The 27,459-nt window shown below is 42.4% G+C and overlaps 1 protein-coding gene across 5 annotated transcripts in view; it reads right to left on the reverse strand.

The window, feature by feature from the left end:
• The window catches only part of LOC124062733 (IQ motif and SEC7 domain-containing protein 1-like), an 87,089-nt gene that overhangs the window by 37,606 nt on the left and 22,024 nt on the right, over positions 1–27,459 (reverse strand). The window contains exon 1 of one of the 5 annotated variants that reach the window (XM_046395632.1): positions 6,983–7,113. The exons of 3 other annotated variants lie outside the window; for them this stretch is intronic. In XM_046395632.1, the coding sequence (XP_046251588.1) occupies positions 6,983–7,059 (77 nt within the window). In that variant the 5' untranslated portion in view covers positions 7,060–7,113. Of the gene's footprint in view, positions 1–4,262; positions 4,675–6,982; positions 7,114–27,459 lie in introns of those variants that run through there. One more of the 5 variants, XM_046395633.1, reaches the window with a different exon arrangement.

The following is a 27,459-nucleotide window of genomic DNA, read 5'->3' on the forward strand; positions in this document are numbered from 1 at the left end:
TAAAAAAACAGCACTGTCCGTAACGTTAGAAGACATAGATGTCTGCGTACGTGCTAAAACACAAGCCAGCATTTACAGCTCAAAGCAATTAGCCCAGCCAGGATAAACATTTAACTTTAATGACTGTTTACCAGCCACAGATCCAGCCTCCCTGACACCACAGTTATTTCACCCTCATGCAGGGACATGTGCTAATTTCACAAGTCACAGGCCCACGCAATGCGTGCAAAAAAATTAATTTCACGTCGATGAAAAAAATGTAAAATTCTGCTTTTAATCAGCCTTAAATAATAGAATAACAGACAATTTACATCCTGTCGCTCAGTCGTGCTACAAATGATTTGTGTGCTTATGATATTAGCATTGAGAATCTTGGACAATGAGCTTCTAATGTTAAGCCTGCTGCCCAGAGCAGTATTTTATCCATTTATTCACAAATTCATTGCAGGCTCAGACAGAGTTGAAAGCCCCCAAAGGGAACACTCTGTTTTATAGAGTAAATGTGCTGTCATGCCATTATCGACATCACCCCCCTCCTTGCATACTCTGACCCTACCCCACCTCGCTCATTTCTGACATAAATCAAAACACACTCTGGATAATGAGGGTCTGCTTTGTCGCAGAAAAGAGATGGTGGATTAGTAGCAATTATGAACCTGAGCTGTGGAGGCTCAGATTATTCACAGCTGAGCATCGGCTCCATATACCTACAGTGGTGCAGGTAAAGGACAGCATGCACACAGTAATTCCCATTCACAGAACAGCACTGAGAGAGATTAACGATAAAAATCTTATAAATACACATGCCAGCCTTTAGATTTTGCAATAGAACGCTAAATTTGGTTGTAAATTCAGTAATGACCTCTTCTTTTTCCCTGTCGGAACGTGCACATGTATTCATATGTCAATCAACAAACTGAGAATTGCACACAACCTGAAATTGCATATATGCATCTGTGCATGTGTAAGAGTGTGCACATGGCTTAAAGACCACAAGGTGCAGAGTGTGCATAGAAGAGCTGCAGTGCAGCAGCATGAGCTCATCACTCTTCGCTTCTCCCCCCTCCTCCTTCACCCCCTCCCACCACCCCCATCCCACCCCTCCACACGCTCACCATTACATAAGTTAATGCAGCACACACCCTCATTATTCTCCAGGCAGGCGCTGTGAAGAGGAGCAAAGGAATATGTCATCAAAAGTAGAATAACAGTGAAAACGCCACAGAAAGGGACAGCGCCTGTATTTCCCTCTGAGCTTTCACAGTCCCCCACTGATCACAAAGAGCAGAGCAGAGCAGAGGCAACACAAGTTCTGGGCCCTTCTTTAATCACACGTATACAACGTGTACAAAGAGGAAAGCATAAGCACTTTTTTGCAAAATATGCATCTTTATTTGTGCTGTATGCATTTTCCTCTTCAGACACCTCAGTAAACACCGTGAACATGAACAGCCCTCCCTCTCTAGAGGATGGCATTCTTGAGCATTAGAGTAAACAAACTGGCTTCCTCAGATGATTAGCATTTCAAAAGCTCCACAGCTTAGCATGAGCAGTGTAATACTGCAGCAGAGGCAACGTTCCCAAATATATTCCCCCATAATGTTGCAACCCCTGCAGCAGCAGGGTGGGCGGTGAGGAGACAGAGTCTTTCCCTGTAGGCCTCACCACAGTAGTCCATTTATTACTGTCGTAATAAAATGTCCTTTCAGTGAACAAGGTAGCCAAGCTATTACACAAAATTATTCTTAAAAGGTAATATAAAGAAAATTATCCTCCCACACAATGCTGATGTCCCTCTGGGGGAGAGACACAAGTGTAAATTATTCAGTGGTGTGCGGACACTGCCTGCAACCTAAGCACAGATGAGAAAAAGCCTGAGCATATAAAGTGTTTCAGATGTCAAGTAAACCAGAACACAAAAACATATTAAGCTCTTTTTCTGGACATGGGCACTGATAAAAAAAAAAAAAAAAATCTATAATGATGCACCCCACTGTGCAAGCCAGCCCATGGCAATGGGCTGAGAGATTGTTTCACTGTAAACCCATTTTGAACTGAATAAGCATTTGGACTAGCATGAGTGCAAAGACACAATTTACAAACAGGTGAACAGAAATATGCTGATTCAGCACCTACATTTTTGCATGGCACCAATTTGTGTGACTGGGGTCCACTCTCTGTAGATGACAACTATAATTACAAGAGGAATATTACCATGGATTTAATCTATTCAGCATCAAATCTACAAAGCAAGAAAACCAGCTGAGTTTTGTGTTACAACTAACTGCAAACTGAAGCCACCATAACAGGATCTTCACATCTACATCACCCAGACATTTCTGACCAGAAATACAGCTTCCATCCTAGACACGTCTAAGCTTTTCCACCCTGAGAGTAAGTTTTTCTCTCACCACAGTGGAACTGCAAGCTTGCTTTGGCCAGTTGCTGTTTTTCCATTACAAGAAGTTCCTCTCAACGCCCCTCCAAAAAAAGACCTCACTTGTCATAAAACCAGTGTACCAAAGCAGGGGACCAACAAAAGGGTCAGTGCCTGCTCTCATTTGGTCTTGCCTCATGACGATGAATCACATACTGTCCAGAGTCAATATGTCCAGTTCTGGCCAACACCAATTTGTGCTAATGTCCCAAGAGTTGAGTCCTGTTGGAGCCAATACCTATTATGAAGAAGTTCAGCTCTGTCAAGAGGTGTTTAACATCCCAGCTCATTCAGACGAGACTCTGCAGAACTTCCTCCTCCATTCCATGCCATAGATATTCACTATGGGACGAGGACGTACGAGTGACACGCTCCAGATACAACATATTAAATAAGTAATGCTCTGGTTGTACTCTCTGACACAGAACCAGAGTCAGATCAGATGTACTCCAGTGTCTACTGTATCACTGCAACGGGAATCTTGTTTCAATCATGAATCGCCTCCTTACTTTAATCTTTCATACATTTAGGCAGGTTAGCATTAGCATTCAGGGTGTTTACCTCCATTAATTCAAAAGGTTAGCTTGTTTTCTTTTCTTTCCTCATGTTCCATCGAGCAAAGTGGGCAAGAAGGGTGATGTAAAAAGATAAACACAGAGTATGGAGGTGTTGTCAGTCCAATCTGCAAACCTGGAATCCCAATTTTGAATTTTTATTTAGAAAAGGAAAAGTTTCAGTCCTAACACCTCCAGTGTTCTAATTTATCAGGAAAATTCTAAAAACTGAAATAAAGAAAACTTTTTCAGAAAGAGTCTTTTAGATAGTTCTGCATTGAAGAGTACATTCAAAGTTTTCATTCATATGAAGAGATGCAAGCTCAGTATCAGTAAGCTAACGTTTTTGCCTGTGCAAACCACCCCAAAATAGTTTTCATACGCCTAACTAAATACATAATACAAAAAGGTTACCAACATGGACAGATAAACACCCAGTCCAGTAACACTGACAAGACTGGTATTCCATATCTGTAATGTGTATTGGAATAATGACTGATTTAAACTTACATGTCTAGAATGGCATCATAAATGTTTTTAATGCTACACTTTGAGTGACTGAGTCATACAATGACCTCATTGTACATTTGATTTGCCTGCCAGTAAGGAGAATGAAAAATTTGATCCAAGAAAAACAAACAAAAAAAAGAACATAAAACAAATGAAAAAAAAAAAAAACAAAAACAGGAACAACAATAAAAAAGCAGTTTAGTTTGAGTTTCCCTGCAGATTACATGATCATAATCGTAGGCTGAATTTAACAGAAAGGTACAATGGAAGACAGAAATTGTCTATTTATCACACAATTCCATCACTACTGACTCCACTGAATAAGAGGCAGAAAATCTGACACAGAATAAACTTTGTGATGGTTTTTGTCTTCGTTCAGAGAGATTTGAATGTCAGGGGACATTTCTGCTGTGCACTTTTGGACTAGGAAGTGATAATAAGGCTTAAGAATGACCGTATTATTCTTAAGTGTATTATCAAAGGAACGTCCTTGATAAAGTAGCAGTGCCCTGAAAGACCTTGAAAATATATATATATTTTTTTACTGTTCACTGCCTGCCTTTTTCAGACACGTGCCAGTGATAATATATTTTCATGCTTCTGGAAAGGAAACCACCAAGCTTGAGCATATGGAGAGGAATGTTATTTAATCATTCGGATGTCAGAAATATCTGCACAGACTGCTGCGGTCAGTCTGACAACCGCCATTTATACTGCAGGCCGCTGCCATCCACAGTGGTCGATGCCACAGGGTTTCCTACCTTATAGTTCGGCTGGAAATGCAGTACCTCCACATCGCATTCCATATGGCAGTGACGTCACCAGAGGCATCAGACATGCCCGAAAAAAACGCACATGGCGCTGAGAGGAAGTGTGGACAAAGTTTTAAAAAACACAAAAGTGCAGCAACTCCCCCTTAAAAGAGCCACGAAAAGTACAGCCTGTGCTCAGTCTATTCCCGACCACAAATTACACCCCACATCCTTCTCTTTCCATAGAAAACCCACAGAGAAAATCATTCTTTCGCTCCTAAAGTTACTTAGTCTGTGCCTTTTCGAAGTTCTCCTCTCCAGCCCGAGTTTATGTTGGGCTTAGAGTTGCTGCTCTAGCAAGCTGCCTGATGACCAAGTAAGGTAAAGGCCCAGTACATATAGCAGAAGAAAATCAACCCTCTTCTTAACAAAAGCTCTCCACCCACAACGCCCAACACAACGGTCCTCTTTCTCCTCTCTGCAGACACCCCTTGCTTTTTGTTCCTTTTTGTGCCGTCCGATGCAATCTCAAACTCATCTGGTGCTCTCCAACAGTGATGGGCAGTTCCTGTGTTGTTTGTTTGATGTACGCTTGTGTTTATGTGGAAGTGGAAGACACACAGAGAGAGAAAGAGAGAGAGAGAGAGAGAGAGAGAGAGCTTTCAGTACATGTGTGTATGGTAATACTTGGGCTCATGTCCAACAATCACACTGTTCTCAATGGGAAGGCCATGCAGGAGGGAGGGTGAACCCCAGTTCAGCAGTGGGGAGAGGCTGTTTTGAGTTACTACACTGACCTTGCTTTCACAACACAGTCTCAGTCCTCGGATACAATCTGACTATGTTACACCGAAGCCTGACCAATGTAATACGTTACGCCCAGTGACTGGGATATTCCAGTAACTCTGCAGGATTAGACACATAATGAGTTATTCACAGTGTCGGGAAATTAAAAAAAAAAAAATCAACAATCAGCCTAAATAGCCCCAAAGCTCACTGAGTCACAGGCTGAAATCAGCCATTAGCAGTAGTTTTGAAAGATTTTGTTAATTATTTAGAACTAAGTAGACCACACACCTTTTGAAGTTTGATATGAAATGCTGAACATAACACCATAAATTCAGAAATCTGACTAATAAATATGACTATAATACCAAAGGCATTTGGTACTGAGGTAGCACCTCCAGCTGGGGAATCCCTGAAGCCCACATTCAAAGGAGGCCTGCCAGCTAAACCGGTGATGCATTATTAATGAATCATGGACGTACTGTATCCTCACCTTCAGAATACTAATGCTTATGACGACCCGTGTGTTTATACATGTGTGAACACATTAGCGTATAGAAATCTGACAGAAGGCGAGTGCCCCTGAATTTCACAGATACTGGATCTTCACTGCAGCTCGCTTCTGATTCAGACATCAAACATCTGCATGGCGGGATGTGCCTGAAGGAAACCTCAGCAAACACAGCTGGTTAGAACTTACTGGTGTAGACCAAAAATGCTGCAGATCTTTTCTGTACAATGAGGATCTAAATTATGCTGAATTAGAAGGTAACTACTCTGATCAAATCTTCTGAAGCCGGAATCGCTGCCTGCAATGCAAATGTGAGATTACAGTGCATCAGACGCATTCAATTAGGTGGTCTGCACTTTTAGTTTAAACACGAAAAGCACCTTTTCTGTGAAAAATTTAATCGTCTGTCTTCACATCTTCAACAGACACTGGCAGCTTTATGCAAACTACATCAATGTGCATCTCAGATTGAGCAACTGGGGTGTATGCATGTAATATGGAGCATAAAATATCTGTGTCGTGATAGGCACTCAAAGACATGACAGGTTTTTCTTTTTTTTTTAGTGGTCTCAACACAGCAGCAGGGGGATGGGATGAGCAATTTACACAGAGCATAAGAGAGGAGTGTGCACCTTTTTAACATGTCTGGAAGCAGTGGAAAAACACACATCAGTGGTAAAACCTCTAAAATGTTGCATTTCAGAAAAGGAAACTCTTTAAGCTGTAATATATCTCGCATCCTCTGACTCACTGCTGTGATTTATGGTTTGACGTGTCACCAAAAGACATTAAATCAGATCTGATGACATGGCTGACATGTTGTGGTGAAAGAAGAATAAATCCCCAAACATATTATAGAATCATTTAAAAAAAAAATCTTTTCTTTGCCAAATTTGATGCAAGCTAGACTCAATAATCATGCATAGATACTGCAGTAGGTGAAAGGTGAATGAGGAGAGATCCCAGTGGGACAGGAAAGAGAATGAATTTGGTCAGAGCTGGCTCATCTCCTTCTTTTCAGCAGTGCCAACGCTGAACAGACAACCGACACAAAATGATCATTCTAAGTGCCAAGTTACTTAACCAAGTGCTTCTACAAAATAACAGCCGTAACCCGGTGCGCTCTGAGAAATCGATAATGGTTCAGCCAGCTCGCACGCCCCTGAGTAATGTCTCCCTCAATCAGCAAGTAAGTCAGCATACAAGGCTGAGCACCACAACAGTTTCTCTATTAATCAGCCATGCTAAAGTCTTTTTTAAAACATACCTATTTGCTTAATATCGTGAATATTTCAACACAGGGGACCACATCAACAAGCAGACAGTATTCTGATTTGAATTACTGAATTATGAGTTGTCCAACACAAGAAAGAAGTACAAGAAACGATCCGAGACAAACATGACTGCAGAACGCAGCTATTTTTAAACGTACCTCTTGTAAAAGTTATTGTGAGGGTGCAGACACAGCACATGCCAGTAATCCAGACAAAATGCTTTGAACTTCCACATCCTCAGCTGAGAAAATCAACAGGACACATTAGCAGCGGAATCCAATAACATTAAAAGGCACCATGGCACCGCAATCGCAGGACCCTGCTCATTTCTTCAGCCAATGAATCCCTGGCATGGACGTTGCAACCGTCCTCTGCTGGAGCTCCAGCCTCGCCACGGCCACTGGATGACAGCCTGGGTGATTTTAACCCGCCTAGAACAACCACATCACTCCTGGACCTGTCTCAGTCATCACCAACCAAGGAATCCAGGCCTTCTAGGAACCCTCTATTGGATTGATTTGGATCCAGTATTCCTGCTTGAGATCCACCTCCCAAAATAAACTCTATATTGGTTGCTTTGGCTCTGTTTTATTTAGCTCCTATCCAGGTCAGTCAATCTGTCCTCTGTGCTGGTCCCTAAACACAGTGCGTCAGCCCAGGATCCTCTGAGACGTCATGGCTACAGCCGAAGCTCTGCACTGCTCCAGCAGGCACGGGTATTGGAATGTGTAGGAGCAAAGATATGAGGAGGAATCCTCCAAAACTCGCTCATCCCTGTTTGAACAGGCACAGAATCAACAAGGATCATCAATGGCCTCCTCTTCTGTCTCCTCCTCTGCCGCAAGAACAAACTTTCTAATGAAGCAAGAGACTGTGTCTTTTCTCTCACTCCCAGCGTGACTCCTTCTTCAGCCTCATGCCATCCTTCTCCTCCTTTTCTCCTTCCTCCACTGCAATCCTGACCCTACTCTCCTCCTATCGCTGTCCCCCTTCTCCTGATCTCCCTCTTGCTCTCTCTGTCTCCCTCTTCCTCTTACAGCTGCTGCCATCCACACAGGACCTCCCAGAAATGTGCCGATTCTGGTTGCTGGGCAACACTACCATACTACTGAAGCTTCAGATGGAAGCCTTGCAGAGCAGTCTGTGATTGGTCAGCTCTTCAGCGGGGAGGTGCTGCTTCAATATTGTATGACCACATGAGTTTATGCACATGCTTCATAAGCTCTCTCATGTTCTGTCAGTGTCTATTAAAGGGAAGGAAAAGTTGCATTAATTGACTCATCAAGGTCATTTAAACACTATTGCACACTGATGAGAAAATATTCAGTATTCATGAACTGAGTCAAAATGTAAGTCTAAGATATGAATGGTGCAACGGCAGGGAGAATGTGGTGAAAACTGAATTAAACTGAACTAAACCTGGGTCAAAGGAGTGTGTGTCTTCATTAGCAGCATGCTCAAATGTGCTGCAGGGCTTATGGGAGAGCTATAAGACTTAGAAACATCAAAACATTGCTCTTTTCTTGCCAGAGGGGGTTTTACAATTGAACACAAGCGCAGCCCTGTTCTTTCTCTGCCTGAGATGCCGTGTCTGCCACGCTGCAGTGCCACCCAGCCCCAGCAGTCATGGGAAAGAGGTGTGGGAGGGCCTCTCATCAATATTCAGCTACGGTCAGTGTCCACACACACACACACACACACACACGTACACAAACACACAAACCCTGCAAATACCACATATTTACACAAACAAGAAGAGTCACATATGCAAACACAAATGCACAAATAAATAAACATGCATTAATTTGTGTGCATGTTTACACATTAACACACTAATTGGTATAGTTAGATCTGTTTTGGGTGACAAGTGATCACCACGTAACTCTTTTCACACAGCTCCTGGCACAATGTGGGCTTCTTCTGTTTCCCTGAGCAGAGATATAGAAAGGCCAGAGAAGCACAAAGGCTATACTGAGAGCCTGTGTGAACAGCAGGGATACTAAGGAATTAATTAATCGACACACTATTCATCAGCCTCATGTCACAATTCGGTCCTCCTGATTCACACACACTTCACAGAAAATGACCACACACTGACATCCGTGCTCTTCATCTGAATTGGCCATGGTGAAATATTTGCTTTTAGCGAGTTAACATTTCACGGTCTCCCTACATAACAAGTGTGATTATCTTCCTGCTTAAATGTCTGCACTCAGTTTTAGTGGTTTCACAAGATACTGTTGGGCTGTGAAGACACAATTAGAGCAAATTATCAGACAGTATTTAGCAAAAGAAGCTAATGCTGGAGATAAAATCAACCCGCCACAGTTACAGCAGTGGTTAATAGGTAAGGGACTGCACTTAACAAATATTTTTCTCACTATTTCCAAAAGCACTTTCGGGCTGTTGTTCATTGTGGTGATTTACATGGAGAACTCTCTTAGTTCCCTGTTTCGAATATGGGGGGGTGAAGATGAAGCTAGAGTCTGTCAAAGGCAAAGAAGAGCAATTACTGCAGCACAAACTGACATAAAACACAGACTGCTGTGATTCAAGCACACACGGCAGACTATTATTTTATATTGTAGGATGAAGAGTGTATACAGGCACAACAGGATATGATTGCAGGTGACAGATTGCTCAACATAGCATGCATTGGCATGTGTGGTGAGCTGATGTCTGTGTCTGTGTGCATGGACTTCGCATTTTTTCCCCACTTATCACAGTGCATGCCTTCACCTACATGGAAGTTTTGCTGGCTGTGATGTGCAGGCCGTCAGCAGTTTTTAGTGTTTGACAAGGGTGCGGTGTACCCAGTGACAAATTACTCACTACCATTTTTTTTAAAAATAGTTAAGAGTGGAAAGCTTTAGAAAATATGGAAGGAAGGCGGGTGCAGCAAACCTGCCTGACTGACTCAGCTTACAGCTACATGGTTCTACGTGCCTCAGATTGCTACCAGGATTCACCCAGTCACCATTAATTCCAATGCACTTTTTGCACATTTGTGATGTCAGTGTAAAACATCAATGTCAGTGCAGAGGACAAAGTGAAGGTCAGTTATGAAATACACAACCTAAAGCTAACCAAAGCATGAGTTTTTGTGCAAAAAGTATGCTAAAGATCATGGGCATCGTGCTGTAGTACACTGATATGAGCTAATGTTGAGTATTGCAGTGCAAAGACCCCACTCCTCCCTGCGACTGGTCCGGTCAATGATAAGATGCCCTTAAGATTTCACCATGATCCACTTTAAGCTGGAGATGTACAGTCAATAAGCACCTCAAAAGAAGATGGTCTGCTGCAGAAAATCCTCTGGTCAACATTATGTGAGAAGGGGTAAAACAGCATGCAATTGACTGGCGACCAGTCCAGGGTGTACCCTGCCTCTCACCCATAGTCAGCTGGGATAGGCTCCAGCTCCCCCGCGACCCTGACGGATAAGCGGTATAGAAAATGGATGGATGGATGGGTAAAACAGCAAGATGAATGAAAAGCAGTGGACAGGGAGTCCTACTCAGTTGGAAAAACAATGTAAGAATAAAAACCTGAGGCAAGGATGTGAAACGTCATACCTTACCTCGTATTTTTTTGTTTTTGCAGGAAGGCCATCCTGCGCACAAAGAACCTGATTGGACAAACTAGTTCATTCAAAAATGAACCGTAGAAGATAGATGGAGATAGCATAAGATAGAACAAACATGTACTGGCACAAGGTAAAATGTGTGTTGTCCTACAAATCCATGAGCTCTTAATAATGTCTGAGTGAAGGACAGCCTGAAAGGATGTGTTAGAAAAGTTCACCCCCTGGTGGCAGATTGGAGTAGCTTCCATGCTTTCAAATATTATGTGCCAATAAGCTGATGTGATCGGGGGGAGTGTGAGAGGCATGCTGATTCACTCATAGTACATCAACACAATACAGCATGGAAAGGCTTTTATTATTTATTCACGCCACATCTCAGAAGAATTCAGTAAATGGCAGACATCAGCCTGAACAGAAAACAACATTCATTTTTAAATCATTAAATAGTTCATGGCAGCTGCCTGGAAAATGCATTTTAAAACTGACCATTAGGATGATTTTCCATGGTGATTTATACTGTAAAACCTCAACTCTTCTCGTAGTTATGCTTCGTCTGCTTTTAGCAATAAAAACACAATTTGTGCAGGCAGTAGTGAGATACCATTAGGGAGGCACAGAAGCCCAAGAGTTTCTTACTAGCATGTGAATTTACGCTACAGGGTAGATAATATCATTTCATATCATTTTACAGGGGTGCCCTGGGGAGAAATTTCTGCATGAAAGTTACAGCTCAGTTTACACGAGCACAAGCTCTCGCATCACACAGATTGTACAGTACAGCTGTTTAGCCTCCAGCCTGAAAGCAGTCATGCACAAGATAGGTGGAGAGGAAAAAAGGACAGAACAGAAGTGAAGATGAAGGAGGGTGTGAAGTCAAAACCAGGAAGAGAGAGAGAATGATACACTAAGGGTGAAGAGAGAAGAGATCCATAACAACAGCAGACTCACTCCTCCAGCTTTGGCTTCGTATTAAAGCAGAAAGCACAGGCACTGACACAAGGAAAAGAGAACAAAAAAAGGGGGAAAAAATTCCCTGTGACTGGTTGGAGGTGGATCCCACGGTCTTCAGTCTCTGCCAGCTATCTTGAAGGCCTTTCATAACCTCAGGCTGGGCAGCAGAACTGATGAAGCGCGCCATCCTTCCAGTCAAATAGGGTACACCACCAGCAGAATGCACATGTCCAACACAGCAGGCTGTACTTGACAAAAGTACAACACAGCAAGTCTACTGTGAAACAGAGGAGATGGTTGCATCTTCTTAAGTAACCATACAAATGATACGGTCTGTTGAATGATGTACACGGACTTATAACTGAGCTAATTTTAACACATTGCTATGATTCACCATCCTCGATAGGATTAGTCTTGTATGAAGTAAGCACACCATGCATAGGAATTCCAGAGTCATGAAAGCAAAAAACACATATACAAAGAATATGTTGTATAAGCATGAGTCAGTATGTGGAATGCACTCAGTAGAAATGGCTTTGAAGCTTTTTTTCTTATGAAATGGCAAACAGGAAACCATGGAAATAATCAATATGTGAAATACCATGCTCAGTGATATCTTGGTATGGTGGCTATTATATAACAATGTTGCTGATAAACACATCCTCATATCTGTTTTTATTTCTGCCAGAGGAACAAAATGTTCCTGAGATGCATCCTTTTCTGGTGCACCCAACTCTTCTCTGTGCTGTCGCTTCTGACGTTGCCATTGGCAAAGGCAGGGGCTTATTATGGGCTGTTTCAAACCACGGATGCATTGGGACAAGCTACTCCCCTGAGGAAACTTTAACTCACTGAGATGTGCCTGTGAGAGCCCAGCAGCTCCCACTGGTTTGATAATCTTTACACATGGCTGACACAGCTCCAGCTGCAAACTCAACCACAGAAAACTCAGTGCCAGGCTGCAGATGTCCAGTTTTAGTGTTGTAAATGATGGTCTTTGAGCTGACTGAGCTCAGGCTAAGCCAAATTTGTGCTATTTTGGCAAAAGCTAAAATGCAGTAGGGTACAGTATAGTACACTATGCTGCTTGACTTCACAGACTGAACTCATGTTTGAGCTCTCATTACATCTGCATTGTCAAAATACCTCACTGAGGTGATTCTTGACCCTATTGTCAACTATAGATCATTGATTCTTGACCCTATTGTCAACTATCCATGATCTATTATGTTCTACTCTATGTACAACTGTGTTCTGCTCTATTCTGGCCTGTTCTGTCAGAACGTTATCGATGGGAGCAGGAGAGGAAATCTTGAGGTGTGAATGTCCTGCTATCTTTCAAACCCACTGGGATGAGATCAAACAGCTGATCAATAAATAAGCTATACGGTCCTCGCTATAATGACTGAAGTAATAATGACACTGCTATAATGGCTATAATCATGTCCACTTTACAGAATGACTGTAGTCATTTATGGCAGTCACTGTAGCTATCAGACAAGTGAAAAATCAAAGGGTTATTGTGAAGGCAGGCCTGTACATACACAAGGCATGTATCCCAGCTTTAACAAGAGACTGACTTCCAGCTCTGTAACATTATGCCCCCATTCACTGATGCTACATGAACTGACAGCATGCTCTGTGCCAGCCCACGTGCTGGCAATACGATGCATTGTATGCAGTTGTTGTGTCTTGCAAGAGCAGCATGCATCCTACAGCTGCTGTCCTAAGAACAGACATATTCAGAGTTACGCTGGCATTGGCATCTGCAGACGTAGCACACTCTGCTGTCAAAGGCTCAGGCTCAAAGTGAAGGAATGTGCTGTCAGTGCCTCACAGCCCTGGTGACGCACTCTATTTTTCATCAGCGCTGGCGTCACTTGAACAGGAGCGTTGCAATAAGAATCTCTCAGCCAATAATGGCAAATGGGCATTCCTGCTGTAACAGCTTTATGGCATGAATACCCTCTGAGAATGAACGGCATCATCTCAGTGAAGGGCAAAGTTGGTGTTTCTTAGCTACGCTGTCCATCCAATGTTATATTTTCAGTGTGCTGAGCATAGGAAAGCCATTATGCAAGCCCCCCAAAAAAGCATTTGATTTTGAAAAAAGATGTGCATATTTCAGCTGCAGTGCACATTTTTCATGACCTTGAATTACAAAAGTTAGCGTGTTATTAGATAGTGATTATTCCTTTTTTTCATGTACAGACCAGGTTAACAGCTACTGAACAACAGAGCTTGGCAGCTTTAATGGTAACCTGCAGACACAAAAACACATTAGGGGATGTGTGTGTTTACCGGTACTGGTTTCACAAAATACAACATGTGCAGCGTGAACATACAGTATCTCTCCCTGCTGTGTGGTCCAGCTTTATATTGTTCTGCATCACTAAACTGTATGACAATCAGTTACCTAAACACTTCGCCAAATGGCTGAACTCATGGCAGCACATTAACATAACTGGTTTGATTACTTACTGTTAAACATCTCAGTTGAACTCAACACCTCAAGCGCTCCCGAGCACCCATTTTCAGAGCATACTCATTTCTTCCACTGTGCTAAACTGTACAAAATACAAATCTTTACCTAAGGCAACCTCTGCATCCCTTCAGGCCAGAGTAGTGAAATGTATTATCCTTAAAGGCCAAGAAAGCGTTTGACTAAGCCCAGGATATCTCGGTCTTCCAATGTTTTAGGCACAGCATTAGAATTCCAGAGGGGCTCGGGCCTGCCAGCAATGCTGAAATGACATTTACAACAGATTCAACCCCACCTCATTAAAGGACTGTTGGACAGAAATTGTGAGCCTCAGTCTGTTTGACAGACAGTCAAACTAACACATTGGTGTCAATCTGTGACACATCTCTCCTGTCCCCCTGACAACAACGAATGTTTTCACAAAGTCATCTGTTTGCACCACACTATCACTCTGCTGAGCTCTGCCCCAAAGCCCGGTCATGTGACTTTCTGCGGTTAAAGCCTTCTTTGGACCAAAGCTGGAAGAGATCTGAATCTGCGACTATCTCAGACAGACAGAGATGTTCAATCGCCTATTATGCAACGACAAAGATACAATAAAGCATGTAAGAAAATTATAATTACTGGTATGCCAAAGGAACTTGAGAATCTGAGGAATGCATTCATGCATTAATGTGTCCTGTACACATGGAAACAAGACAGAGATTTAAGCCAGTGAATGGCGGGGGCAGATGGCCTGTGAAGGACTCAGTGGAGACCCGTGAAGGTCTCATACTCAATTAAGATGACTGATCCCTGTGTATGGTATTAGATCATGACACGACAGGATAATTCAGCTCACCGTTATGCACCAGCAGGTAAACACATGTGTGAAAAATTCAAGTGTTCACACACATGGGGCTGTGATGTCATGAGAGGGTCCAAATTGATGCAGACAACACACACTACAGCAAAGGAAACAAACTTAAATGTGCCTCTGCAGAGAAACAACGCAGAAGAGTGCTTATTCAGCCAAATACTGAAGGTGTTGAGTGCCAGGCAAGGTTAGAACGTGTGCAGAAAATTCTTGCACAGCACTATACCAAATACATAAACCCCAACATAAATTTAATTTTCATCTGAGCAGAACTGAAACACGATATACTGGAGTGGAGACATAAGCTTTCCACACAAACACTGTAGGACTCATCGCCATCCCAAAAATAACAGCTCAGACCCAGCCGCATTTTACACACACACACACACACTCTAGCAATGCCACACACACATACGCATTATGCCAATCACACTCTCACACCCACAAATATACAGCAGAAGCTGCGAGGAACTCATGTGCCCAGTAAGAGCTGTCAAAGCGTCCTCCAGAAATGAGTCATTTTCTCCCAGCCGCCCGAGGCTCTAAAACCATCGTGCACATGACTCTGTTGTGATTTTAGTCATAATGGTGTGCTTACAAATATAAAACAACACTCAGGTTTCATCTATTTGTATGAAAACGCATGGTATTACTACATCTGGCTGAAATTTAACATCTCATTCAGACAAACAAACCGCTACATTGCCCCTCCTCGCTAGACACATTGTTTACTAAGAGAACAGGAAGGAAACAAGAGAGGACAGAGGTCTGGATGCCATAGGTGACTCAGCATAGGCACTGAAGAGGTAGACACTGTGTTTTCCACCACCACCCACTCCACTGCTGTCTCCATGAATGGGAACTACACCAGCACCGCCCAGGCAGGCAAGCCCGCCTGTCTGCCCATCTGACGGGACTCACGCCGAACATGCTACTCACATGTCGTAGAGCCGGTAACCCATGGCGGAGCCCGGTCTGCTCGAGTGGGACCCGGAATCTCGTGTTCGCCTGGGGTCCGTGCTGCTCACCACGGCGCGCCACACGCTTGGTTTGTCCATCCTGTATACTGGTCAATGGGACTCGACGGTGGGATGGCGTGCGCACACTGGCTCACTCACATTCACTCTCCTTCCTCTCCCTCCCCAGTCACAAACACGGGCTGCCAGAGAGCAGTGTGTGTGATGTAACAAGGAGCGTCCAAGAGGCTGGTAGCTAGTGGGGGGTCTGGTGATGGTGATAGAGCAGGAGGAGGAGGAGGAGTAGGAGAAGGAGGAGGGGTGGAGGGGTTTCACAGAGCCAAGAACCTAAAGGAGCTGTATGTTAAGGACTGCTGAGAAGCCCCTGTTTTAAAGAGGGATGATGGATAATTCTTCTCTGGTGCCAGTGCAGTGAGAGGCTGCAACTAATAAATAAAAAGCAAAAGGACAGAACCTGCAGGAGAGGTACTGGGAGATCATACTGCCTCTCATAAACACAGAAGCATCTGCGTACGCCTCTCTCCACCCTCTTATCTGCTCTGAGTAGTACAGTCCTTAGCAAGGCCACATGATTGGCTCCTTGGTCTCCATAGAAACAGGAGGATGTGTCAGAGGTAGGGCTCATTATCATGCCTTCTCTCCCCCCTCCCATTTTGTTTTCACTCCCTCTCTCTCTATCTTTTCCCATTTCTCTTCTTCTCACATACTCACCCTCTTGCCCTCCTTCTCCATCTTCCTCTCTTCTGGAATCAATGCACTTTTTCTTTGTAGTGTCTTTGAAAACAGATGAGGCTTTCTAGTCTAATGAGGAATGGTTCAAACAGGTAAAGATGCTGCATGGCTCTGCTTAATTATGTCTGCAGAAAAATAACAAACACTACAGAACCAAGACTGAGATTAATTTATGGCAAGAAGAATAAAAAAAAAATCTGAAATTATTAGTAGGAAAAACAGTTATCTGGTAAAGGCATCACAAACTGTGTTTCCACAGACCTGGACTTTATATTGTCAGAAACACAAAGTTAGTGAAACAGAAACTATGCAGCTTGCATAGACATTGCATCATGTACAAGCGGTGCCAAAACCAGAAAGCAAGGGTGAAAATATCAAGCAGAAATAAGGCAACGTTATTGAAGAATCCATCTTCATTCAGGGGAAAGGTAACACGAAATGAATCAAGATGAACACAAAGTGTAGATGGTGTGCAGTACATTGTGGACTTTCAGCCACGATAATGGTACTGTTGTTGACAAGTTCACCAGGTAACAACATCCAAACTGGGACAGCAGGCAGGCAGGGGGAGTGTCTATGGAGACAAGCTCTCATCAGGACCTTATAAAGCCACACACACACACACACACACACACACTGGATAGACAGAAGAAACCCTGGGCTGATGGCTCACAGCCTCCAGGGGAAGATGTGTTTCATCCCGGACAGACTCGATGGCACACAGCACTGTCAATGTATCGAGTTGACCGCCAAGGCGACTAGTACTGTCAGACCTTTGTCTTTCTGTTAATTAACTTGTCTAGTGGTTAACTGTATATGCGTGTCATCTCACTGCAATTACACTGACTGTGTATGTTCTAATTATCAAGCACAAACGCTGATCTCTCCAGCTCTGACAGGCGCCTGTCTTCACCGAGCCATTTGCGTGTGCACTGAGCGTACGTGTGCCTGTTTTTGCACACTTGTTTGTGCACACCTGTGAATGCAGCGTGGAAACCCTGCATAATTTGTGACACCGATATTGCCATGAACTTTACTGTGTGCTCATGCTCCCCAGATGGAAACTAACAATTAGAGGGCTACCCAGTCCATGTTAGGCATGTTTTCCTTTTACACCACCCCTCAGGCCATGATATCCACTTTACATACAATATATCTCAAAAAAATGCAGATTGGAAGATACACCCTCACTTTAATAACCCCAATATCGTTCTTCAAAGACTTACCTTTTACACAAGCCTCTGCCATTTATATTCAACATTTTCAATCACTGGACACATTATAGATTGCTGCCTCTAATCAGCGGGCCTTTAGACTTGTTAACTCCTCGTTCCTTACTAGTACTGGTAATGTCAGCTGCTGTATAGAGCACGGAGACAGTTCATTAGTCAGTTGTTCCAGTAAAATTCATCTCTGTTCACTGTGCACATATATGTGTGTGTGCACGCATGGCGAAAGGTTGTGGGGGGAGGGGATCTGACAGGGGCGACGTCAAGCTCCATTCAGTTCAGTACAGATTGTGCATCTGCAAACCCCTGAGCAGAGTGTTAGTAGTCAGCGCACGCACACACAGACACACGCATGCACACACACACACATACACACACACACAGCAGCAGAGCGGTGAGGAAGATGCTCTTTCAAACTGACAAGTAACCTTAAATTCATGAATTCAGTGAAATTCTTTTCAACACAAAAACACGTTTCAGTGCTTCCACACAGGCATACATACACACATGTACACACTCAGTACAACTGAATGTTATACACAAAGTAGTGAATTATCAGATCCAATAAAGAAACATTTGACAGAAAAGAAATGCAACTTTACTTGATGGCCTAACACGTTCCTCCGTACATCCAGACATGCTGCTGTGTGGCCTTTCAGATGTACAAATATTACATACGTTGGCTTTCTAGTGCCCTGCTCTCCTCTGTCACCATCTGGCCTCTTTTAATCCAGGTGGCCTTGGCATATGAGGGCTGCTGGACTATAGCAGTACGATTGTGTGCAGCACTGTGTACAGAAGGCTGGAAGGATGGAAGCACATAACACACACACACACACACACACACACAGATACACATACACAGGTTACACGCACACACACCCACATGCACACAAAGAACAAACTGTAGAAGCTTTTACAGTCACAGGAAATGGCCACCGTTCTCACCATGCACTTGTTCGTGGACATGGTACCACCTGACTGACGAAAACCAGTATATGCCAGTTTTTCCACAAAAGACTCCCTCGAGCAAAATTGACTAAACAACATCAATATTAACAGAAGACTGAGCATATGCAGATAATTTCCTGGAAATAATACTGGCGTTTCCAATCATGGAAACAATGCAATCAATATGATCAGACCAGGAGAGTAAATGATCAAATGTAACACCCAGTAATGTGGTTCTGATCATCTGCATACGAGTTGAGTTTCATTGCATTAGCTTGCCCAAATGCTATAAATTTAGTTTTGGTAACATTCCACCAAAACTCCAATAATGATGATGAAGCAAAGAACAAAGTTGAGTCACCCAACATATGACAACTTTGTAAATATTTTATAAAAACCAAAAACAATAGTGGACCCATGCATCTCTTTTTTTGCTGTTAAAAAACTGCCATAGAAAAATGTTAGGGTGGTAAAACCAGAGAATGCTAACGTGAGTGTGAATTTTTCATTTAGATCTTAAACAGCTGAGTATAAACACCAAAAGACACAAGTGAGATTGACTCTAGAGCCTGAAGCAATTAGTCACAAAGGATTAAGCTCCCACTTTTTGATGATAGATTAATCACAGAATTCTTTCTTTTTTTTTAACTCAAAGCCAAAAACTCCCTGGTTCCAGCTTTGTAAATGCAAAATATTCACTGGTTTTAAGTCTTTTTCAACAGAAAATTGATTGTCTTTGGGCTTTGGTCTTGAAAAAAGTCATTCTTGTACTGAACAATTGTGAAGGACATTTTTCAGTATTTCCTGACATTTTATAAACAACAAATAGTTTCCTAAAATAAAGAGTCAGTAGGCTAATCATTGGTGAAAATGATTATTAGATGCACTACTATTAGTTTAACTGTTGCTGTACGAACTTGTCGTAAAAAAACAAGAAAAGACAAAAAAAAAAAAATGAGTTGCTCAGCTGGAATAGAACATCACAGGATTTCCTGACATGGCTTGTTTCAAGCAGAGTTGGCTGTCCGTCTCTGCTGAGTTGCCTTAGTGGATATAAAGACAGATAACAGAGATATACAAACTGCTGGAGATCACTTGAACTTCTCAGAACTGATGCAGCAATTTACTGCCATCAAAGTGCATTCTGTTCTTGCTTATCTTCATGGATCCTATCAAGCTTTAACAAGAGAAACTGTATGTTCTTTGCGCAGTGTTTTTGTATGCATCGTCACTATATGCAGGAACACCAGTACTGGTGGAACTGTCTGTGCCTTGGAAGCAGTTTTGTCCTCAGCTCAGCTGCTCTGCAGGGGTCCCGTCTCCTCTCTTGAGACTTCAGCCCACTTCAAACACATCAGAAAAAGAGAGAGAGAGAGAAACAAAGAGAAGGACAGGCAGGACAGAACCAACATTCATCACAGCACTACAATCTGCAAACCACAAGATGGCAGTGCATCACCTCTTCTGCATGAGCAAGGCCAGCCTGGTGGGATCAATATCATTACTGATGGCAGGGAAAACAAGCTCATGCTTGCATGCTTAATTTAGCAAAATTCAGTTTATTTGCTTAATCACAGCACGTCAGAGTTAAAATGAAAAACATCACAGCCCACGTTACTTATAGTTATTTCAGCACTGTCCAGATTTCAGTAACCCGTTCTGCTTAAAAACATACCTATTATCTTTTCATCGCACAAAAACATTTTTCCAACCACTCCAGTTAGTATCAACAGCTGGAAAAACTGAATTCCCCTGATAGTGACCTCTCCACCCAATGCTGGAGATGAGGGGTGAGAGGTTTAGTTTCCCTGCTGTTTTTTTCCATGTTAGCAGCGAAGCCTCTCTGCAGCTCTCTGGCAGCGGGCACGGCTCTGTGCAAAGGCTCCTTCTGTCATTTACTTGGCTTCAGGCCTGAGAACATCAGAGGCAGAAGACAGACGAGCTTTTCATAGCAGGCCAAACAAAGAGCCATCTCTCTGCCTCTAACTGTGAAGTACAAACAGAGCCGTTTCATGACCACTTGGGCCTGTGCTGCGGCTCTTTGCTGCCATCGCAGGAGTTTAAACTTCTTGATAAGTTGGTGTCAGTGGCACTGATGTGCACATCTGATACATTATATAGACAAAAGTATTGGGTCACCTGACCTTTACACCAACAGGGACTTTAATGACATTGCATTCTAAATACATAGACAGCTTTGCAGCTATAACAGCTTCCACTCTTCTGGGAAGGCTTTCCACAAGATTTTGGAGCGTTTCTATGGGAATTTTTGCCCATTCATGCAGTAGAACATTTGCGAGGTCAGTCATTGATGTTGGACAAAAAGGCCTGCCTCACAATCTCTGCTCCAGTTCCAGCTGACTGATGAAGTAATGTGTATTTTCTGATATACTGCATGTGAGTCCTAAGTCAAAGGCCAAAGAAAAGGTGTTTTAGTATTTATTATGCCATCCTCCTCGACCAGATTGGGCTGCTTTCGCATGTCTTATTCATGCTCATAATAGCCCCTTCTATTTTCACAATCTAATCCCTCTGTCATGTGCCCTTTCTGCTTCTCACCCGGAGGAGATTTGTTCTCCAAGCACAACACTTTCAGCAGCAACGGCATCTTGTTAATGTCTCATTGCACATACACAGAACAAATCCCTCCTTTTGAGTAGCAGAGCTGAAAAAGAAGCTGAGAACAAGCACTTCAGCTCTCCAGTCTCATTTCCTGGGGAGTAGTGTGCTGCACCTTGCTCCCTCAACTCATGCCTGAAACACCCCCCCATCAGATTTGAGCCGCGATATGGAGCTATGGAATTGCAAATTGCCTATCCTATCAGACTGGGAGACATATCTGAAGCGCTCAGCGGCCCTTTGCATGATATTACTGTGGCATGAAGCTGATGAAAGGATAAGAGAGTCACACAAGATCACTAATCTCTCACTACATCTGCTTTACCAGGGAAAGTGACAGTGGGTAACAGGGTGAAAGCACAGCATTGGTTGCAAAAAAGGATCCTGGAAACATATTTTCACTAGAATCGGGATGTGTCAGCTGAGTTTGTATCGCGTTTAAAGGCTTTCAAAATCACACTGTCACACATGATTTTGTCACTATAGACACCTGGATGTCTTTTTATTACTACTCAAGAGATGCATTTACCTCAAGCATAGAAACTTCTGCCTCCAGCACAAAAAAGTACACATTTTGTTATGATTAAGCTGCTTTTTCCACACATACAGACCACATATTGTTTTTGAAGTGATGACCATATGATGGTTCATGTCACGACCACTGTCACCGATACGTGATTCAAGGGTTTAAGGTTGAAGCTGCGGAATGAAGGTAATCTTGTGCTTCAACACTGATCCACAGTTCCAACCTTTGAATAAGCTCAGAACAAACTGAACAGAGGATCATCTAAAGAAAACAAAAAGCTTTGTAACATCTTTGCTACTTGCAGACCTTGAACAAATATGCAGTATACTCTGGTTAGTCCCAGTGTATCTGCAGCTAATGTGTACTCAAGTCTATTATGTGATGTACTCCTTTGTGCAGGACTGAAAGAGATTTATAAATTATTTGTATTATAAAAAAGATTTGGGATTTTTTTTTCATATTAGCCTCTAAAAAACTAGAAAAAACTTTTAAATGCACAACACAGTTTCCCAGAACCTTTTAAGATACCCATTATTTTTCCAAACAACACAAATATGTTAAGTTTACAGTGGCATAACACAAACAAAAAACCCCCAAAAAAACAGTAAATTGTCACAGTGAATGAAAATCGTGAATGTTTGGCATTTTTTTCTGATAAATGACTATATTTATCTGCCATTTATTGTATGTATCTATTGAGTAACATTTTCAGTTATTGAGACAATACAGACAATTTTACTAACAAAATGTGACTGGAAAAGGGGAAGAGGTTGAATATTTTGACAGTGAAAATTGAATATCAGGTCATCAGAGTCTTTAAATAACACAGGGACTCAAACTTCAGTTCCATATGTATACAACATAGATGTGATGTCATTATCTTTCAAAACTGTTTAGGTGTTGTGTAATTGTCTGACTGCAACAAAAACAATGAAGACACTCACAGAGAAGAGCGACAGAACAGGCATTTCTCCTTTAGCCAAAAGGATCAACATCAAAACTGGGCGAAATGGCACAAACAGCCTCACATTCTCCTCTGTTACTTAGACTCCTTAGAAACTTATCATAAGCCACATGGCCATACGCGGTCCAGAATCAAAACTGTGCGTTTTCCAGTGATCGAGCTTCACAGCGCAGCATGGAGCCTGTAATTAACTCTTAGAGAATGTGATGACGAAACAGAAGCTGGGAACTTCAAAGACGAACGAGAGCTTTCCCAAGAGTTCAAACACATTATGGAAGTGGGCCCTCTGTTTCATAGGCCTTTTAAATCATTCTGCACTTGTGATTTCCCATCTGGTGAAATCAAAACTTTACAATAACAACGGCAGCAAATAAAAAAGGGTCAATAAATAAAGAATTCATACAACTGGCTGAGCTTTACGGGAGGCGGATGGCACTTTCATTGCAGCTTTGTTTTTAAAACGACACTAAGTCTCGCACACAAAAACTGCTCCTTCATTTGCCAAGGACTGTTCGCTGCTCCATACAATAAACGTTAACTGTGTAGTTAAGCCCTGTTCCAAGACCTTACTGGGGGGAAATGCAGCAGCGAAAAACACACAATAACACACGCGATGCCGAGTTCAAGAACCTACATATGGGAATACTTCTCCATTTCTACTGCATGTGTCACTTGTCTGCCGCATTCAACCCTACGGCTACATCACAGGCTCACGAGCTGCCTTCCTGCCTCCAGCCAACAGCAAATAACACACTGGCTGTTTACCTTAGCAGGGAGGCTGAGGGTCTGTGATCCCGTGAACGCAAGCCATTCCCGGGAATCAATAGGCTCTGCAGCAGTATTATTATAGGGCCTGGAGATAATCACAGGATCTATTCTGAAATAGTCACTCACTATAATGAATATCATTAAGCATCTGAATTATTTAGACATGAAATGGAGCTCCTGGTTCAGATCTGTTCTAATGGTCAGACGCCAAATCAGAGCACAGAGCACAAATAAACGGAGCAGTGCTATATTAGCAGCTTTATGACCTCTTTATGCCTTGGGGGCTTTGAGAGAGGGACATAAATGCTTGCAGAAAGATTTACACTCAGCCATGACCACCCAGCCTTACTTTTACCTCTGCAAAGCCACTGCCCGTGTCCATTAGCCATGAGTCAGATGTGTTTCATTAATTGAGAAGGTAGAAAGAGAGAAGCATAGATAGACAAAAGTGTCAGAGAGAATATAGAGGAGCAAATATTTTTTGACTGAGTGGAAGAAATAAAAAAGAGTGTCTGGAAAAGGATGGAATCAAAAGGGAAGCATGAAGTGAGGAAAAATAAGTAGCTGGCATCTTGGTTATTTAAAAGCATTCATTCAGCCTTAAGCTGGGCTTGACGGGTGCAGAGAGGTCTTAACTCTGGACAGGGCTGAACTACAAGGCAGCTGCAGGAAATGAAAACAGCAGCTACTGCACAGGCAAAACCCCACTCAGTTAAAAACATGCTTTTCTTTTCTTCATGTGGTTTAATAGCTGGCACAGATAGAGGAAGTTGCTTTTTCCTCTATTGATGAGGTCACCTATATTCCTGCATCAGTACCAACACTCTTGCTTTTGTACTGTTTCCTTTCAAGTTGAATCCACATGCCTTAAGATGAATTCAGATTCTTTTCTACTTAGTCGACCATACACAGCAATTACCCTGTCTCATAATAAGCTGCAATCCTGCATCCCTATTGGTCCGACTGACTGCTCCACTTTCACTCTCTCAAGCTGACACGAACACACTTGCTGTCACCTATCTCTGCCATACAGCACTACAGCAGTCAGCAGTCATGGGAAGACAATAAGGGCAGTAGAGCAGGAGAAATGAAAGAGGCACGAGTCAAACAGCCAAAAGACATTACAATAACCACAAAACTGGAAATACTTTTCATAATGGGTTTCTTTTTATAATGGACTCCTACACAGCTGTGTGGAAGGGGCATGTGGGGGAAATAATCGTGACTGAAAGAGAAGAGTGGGACACAAAAGAAAAGACAAGATTTCAAAAATGATAAAACTTGACAGCCTTCATAACCAATTGTAACGTTGACTTCATGCTCAGTAAAAAGACGTTCAACAGGTCCGCCTGCCATACAGCTGAGTATGTCCGTTGTGTTTGCCACAACAAACCCAGAGGAATTTCATCCTGCTCCTTTCTTGGGAAGTGTAACAGGTCAAGAAGCCATTTTGACCACTTTCATTTGGTTTTTTTGGGTTTTTTTGTAGCTGTCAGCAGTTATTGAAGTATCCAATTTATAATTCATCAACAAATTCACAGACTTTCTTTTTACTAATTTACTTGCCTGTGTGTACAAAGAAATGCCTGGACATAAGCTTATGTTTTTGCAGATTTCGAGTTTATACGTTCATTATGAAGTGCTACACATCATGTAATTTGGGGGGGGGGCTGCTGGAGTCCTAGTGCAGTTTTCTTATGGATTTGCCACACTTGTTGCTTAAAGGATAGCATTTAGCTCTTTTACACTTTAAATTTCATTTTGCTATGATTTCTCCTCTTTAGCTGTGGGGGGTCTCCAGGCTCAGGTTTAGTGACTGCGCTGGATAGCAATGCAGGCAAGTCAAGAATGGAAAGAAACCTCGAGGAACACGTTTGTGGATTTGATGTGGGTTATTCTGACAGGGCTCAGGTAAATCTACCGCCTCCTTTCAGGTTAAAATATTCCATTGAGCTGGAGGCATCAACACACATGCTACGTTTCAGTAATTGTACTGGCCGGTGGTAACAGCGCCTATTCGCATGTGAAACCTCGCAGCCACGTTAAAAGAAGCATTTCCACATTCAAGTTTTGAAAGCCAAAACCGATAAAATTTTGTTCACACTTTTCTCCTCATGATCAACAGAACCGGGGTGAAAATCACAATTGGGGCATATTCAGATATGTTTTTAAAATGAAACACATGCAATTTGTTCAGTTAAACGATGCTGAAACAATCAAATAAAGAGAATAAATTAGTCAATCAACAGAAAATAAATAAGCAACAATTCTTCTTTAATTAACTGTTACAGTTGTTTAATCAAGCAGAAAGTAATGAAGTAGCCTTCTCTGATTTAAAAGACATCACTTTCCGCTGCTGCAACACAATCACTGAAAGCTGTTTTTGAAAGCTGTTGTGTGTTTGATAAACAGGGAAATGGTAAACTTATCAAGTGTAGTCGTTTTCTGTCTTCTGAACCCTAACAGACATAAATCTTTGACTTTATTACATCCAAAAAAAACTGCAATTAATGTATTTTCTTCCAACAGAAGCATATATAAGCATATATATGTGTGTGTGAGTGTGTGTGTGTGTGTAAAAATTCCATATGTGTCTGTCCTCAATATGAAAGAAAAAACAAATCCTGGCATCACGAAAGCCAGTGAGACAAGTGTTGTGCTCCAAGCATCTGGATGAGCTGGCTAATACACTCTGGCGTTACTGAAGGGAATACAATCAATTTGAACGGTTTTCAGGCTTATTGTTGTAGTTCTGAGATAATTCACTCGATGCTCCTTCTGCCGATCATCTTAGGAGGCTTAGTGGCAGGATCATCATACCCAGCGGCCCAACAGCTACATCATTAACTAACTGCATTGACTCAAATATGCACAGTCAGGCCTGGGGAATAACATGTATGCTATAACGCTGCCTGCGTGGATCTTTAGCTCAGGCTACTTTTGCATGGGATTGCTTTATTGACTAGAGGGCAGGAGGCGAAGAGAGATAGAGCACAGGCAAGAACAGACAGAGAGTAACACAAGAGAGGTGAAAACAAGGCAGGATAAAGAAAGGTGAAGGTAAAGAAGAAATATACAGCAGGAGCAACCATTCAAGTGAATCCCTGGGGTATCGTTCTGGTATTACAGTCTGGCAGCTGCTCTGCTCGCACTGAATGGTCGTCCCCAGAGATCGCCCCAAAGGTGGCATTAAGCATGTTGAGCATGTTGAGCGAGTCAGTCTCAGTGAACAGCACTCCTTCAACACCAAAGCTGCCCCATTAATTCCTATCACTTTCTTCAACTCAGTTTCCAAAGTCTGCAGGAATTACTGAAACTTTTACATGACGACAGCATCTTACAGGGGTGTGAACTGGGTTGCAATGACTAAACACGAAAGGGATTTTTTTTTTGAAGTTTCTGCCCAATAATGCTAGAACTACATACACTTCATATCATCAAAGTTTTCTTTAAAATTCTCCATCGAGCTCACTCAGAATATCTAAAAGCAAGGAGACTTATTCAGCATACTGCAGGGCACAGAAGCTCACAAATGGCACAATAATTAATGTTTCACTTCCTCCTTTCCTTCTAATGCCACACAAACACAGTCACCAAGATCAATCGCTGACTGAGAGCATCGCACAGCAACACTGCTTCAACCGAGAACGATTGCCCAACACTTTTTGTCACATTTCTTTTCAGATGTGATGTGAAAAATGTTGTTTTCTGTTGACTCATAGGTCCACAGCGCATACCACATTAACTACAACATCCTGGGTTCAAATAAGGCCCAGGAACTTTGTCATTTCATGTAAAGGCAATTTCCTGTCTTGCTAAAAGTAATAGCAGTAATAAACAGAATAATGCAAGTGAGGGGGGAAAAGCAGCTGTTGAAGATGCACATTTGCTTTCTGCTTGCTTTCTGTTTGTGTGTGAATGTGGTGTCTTTGTTTCACGTCGCCCAAACACATTTATTATCTTCCACATGGGAAAACTGACCAAACTGACTCCA

This window comes from Scatophagus argus, chromosome 8 (assembly GCF_020382885.2).
Source record: "Scatophagus argus isolate fScaArg1 chromosome 8, fScaArg1.pri, whole genome shotgun sequence".
Taxonomy (NCBI): Eukaryota; Metazoa; Chordata; class Actinopteri; family Scatophagidae; genus Scatophagus; species Scatophagus argus.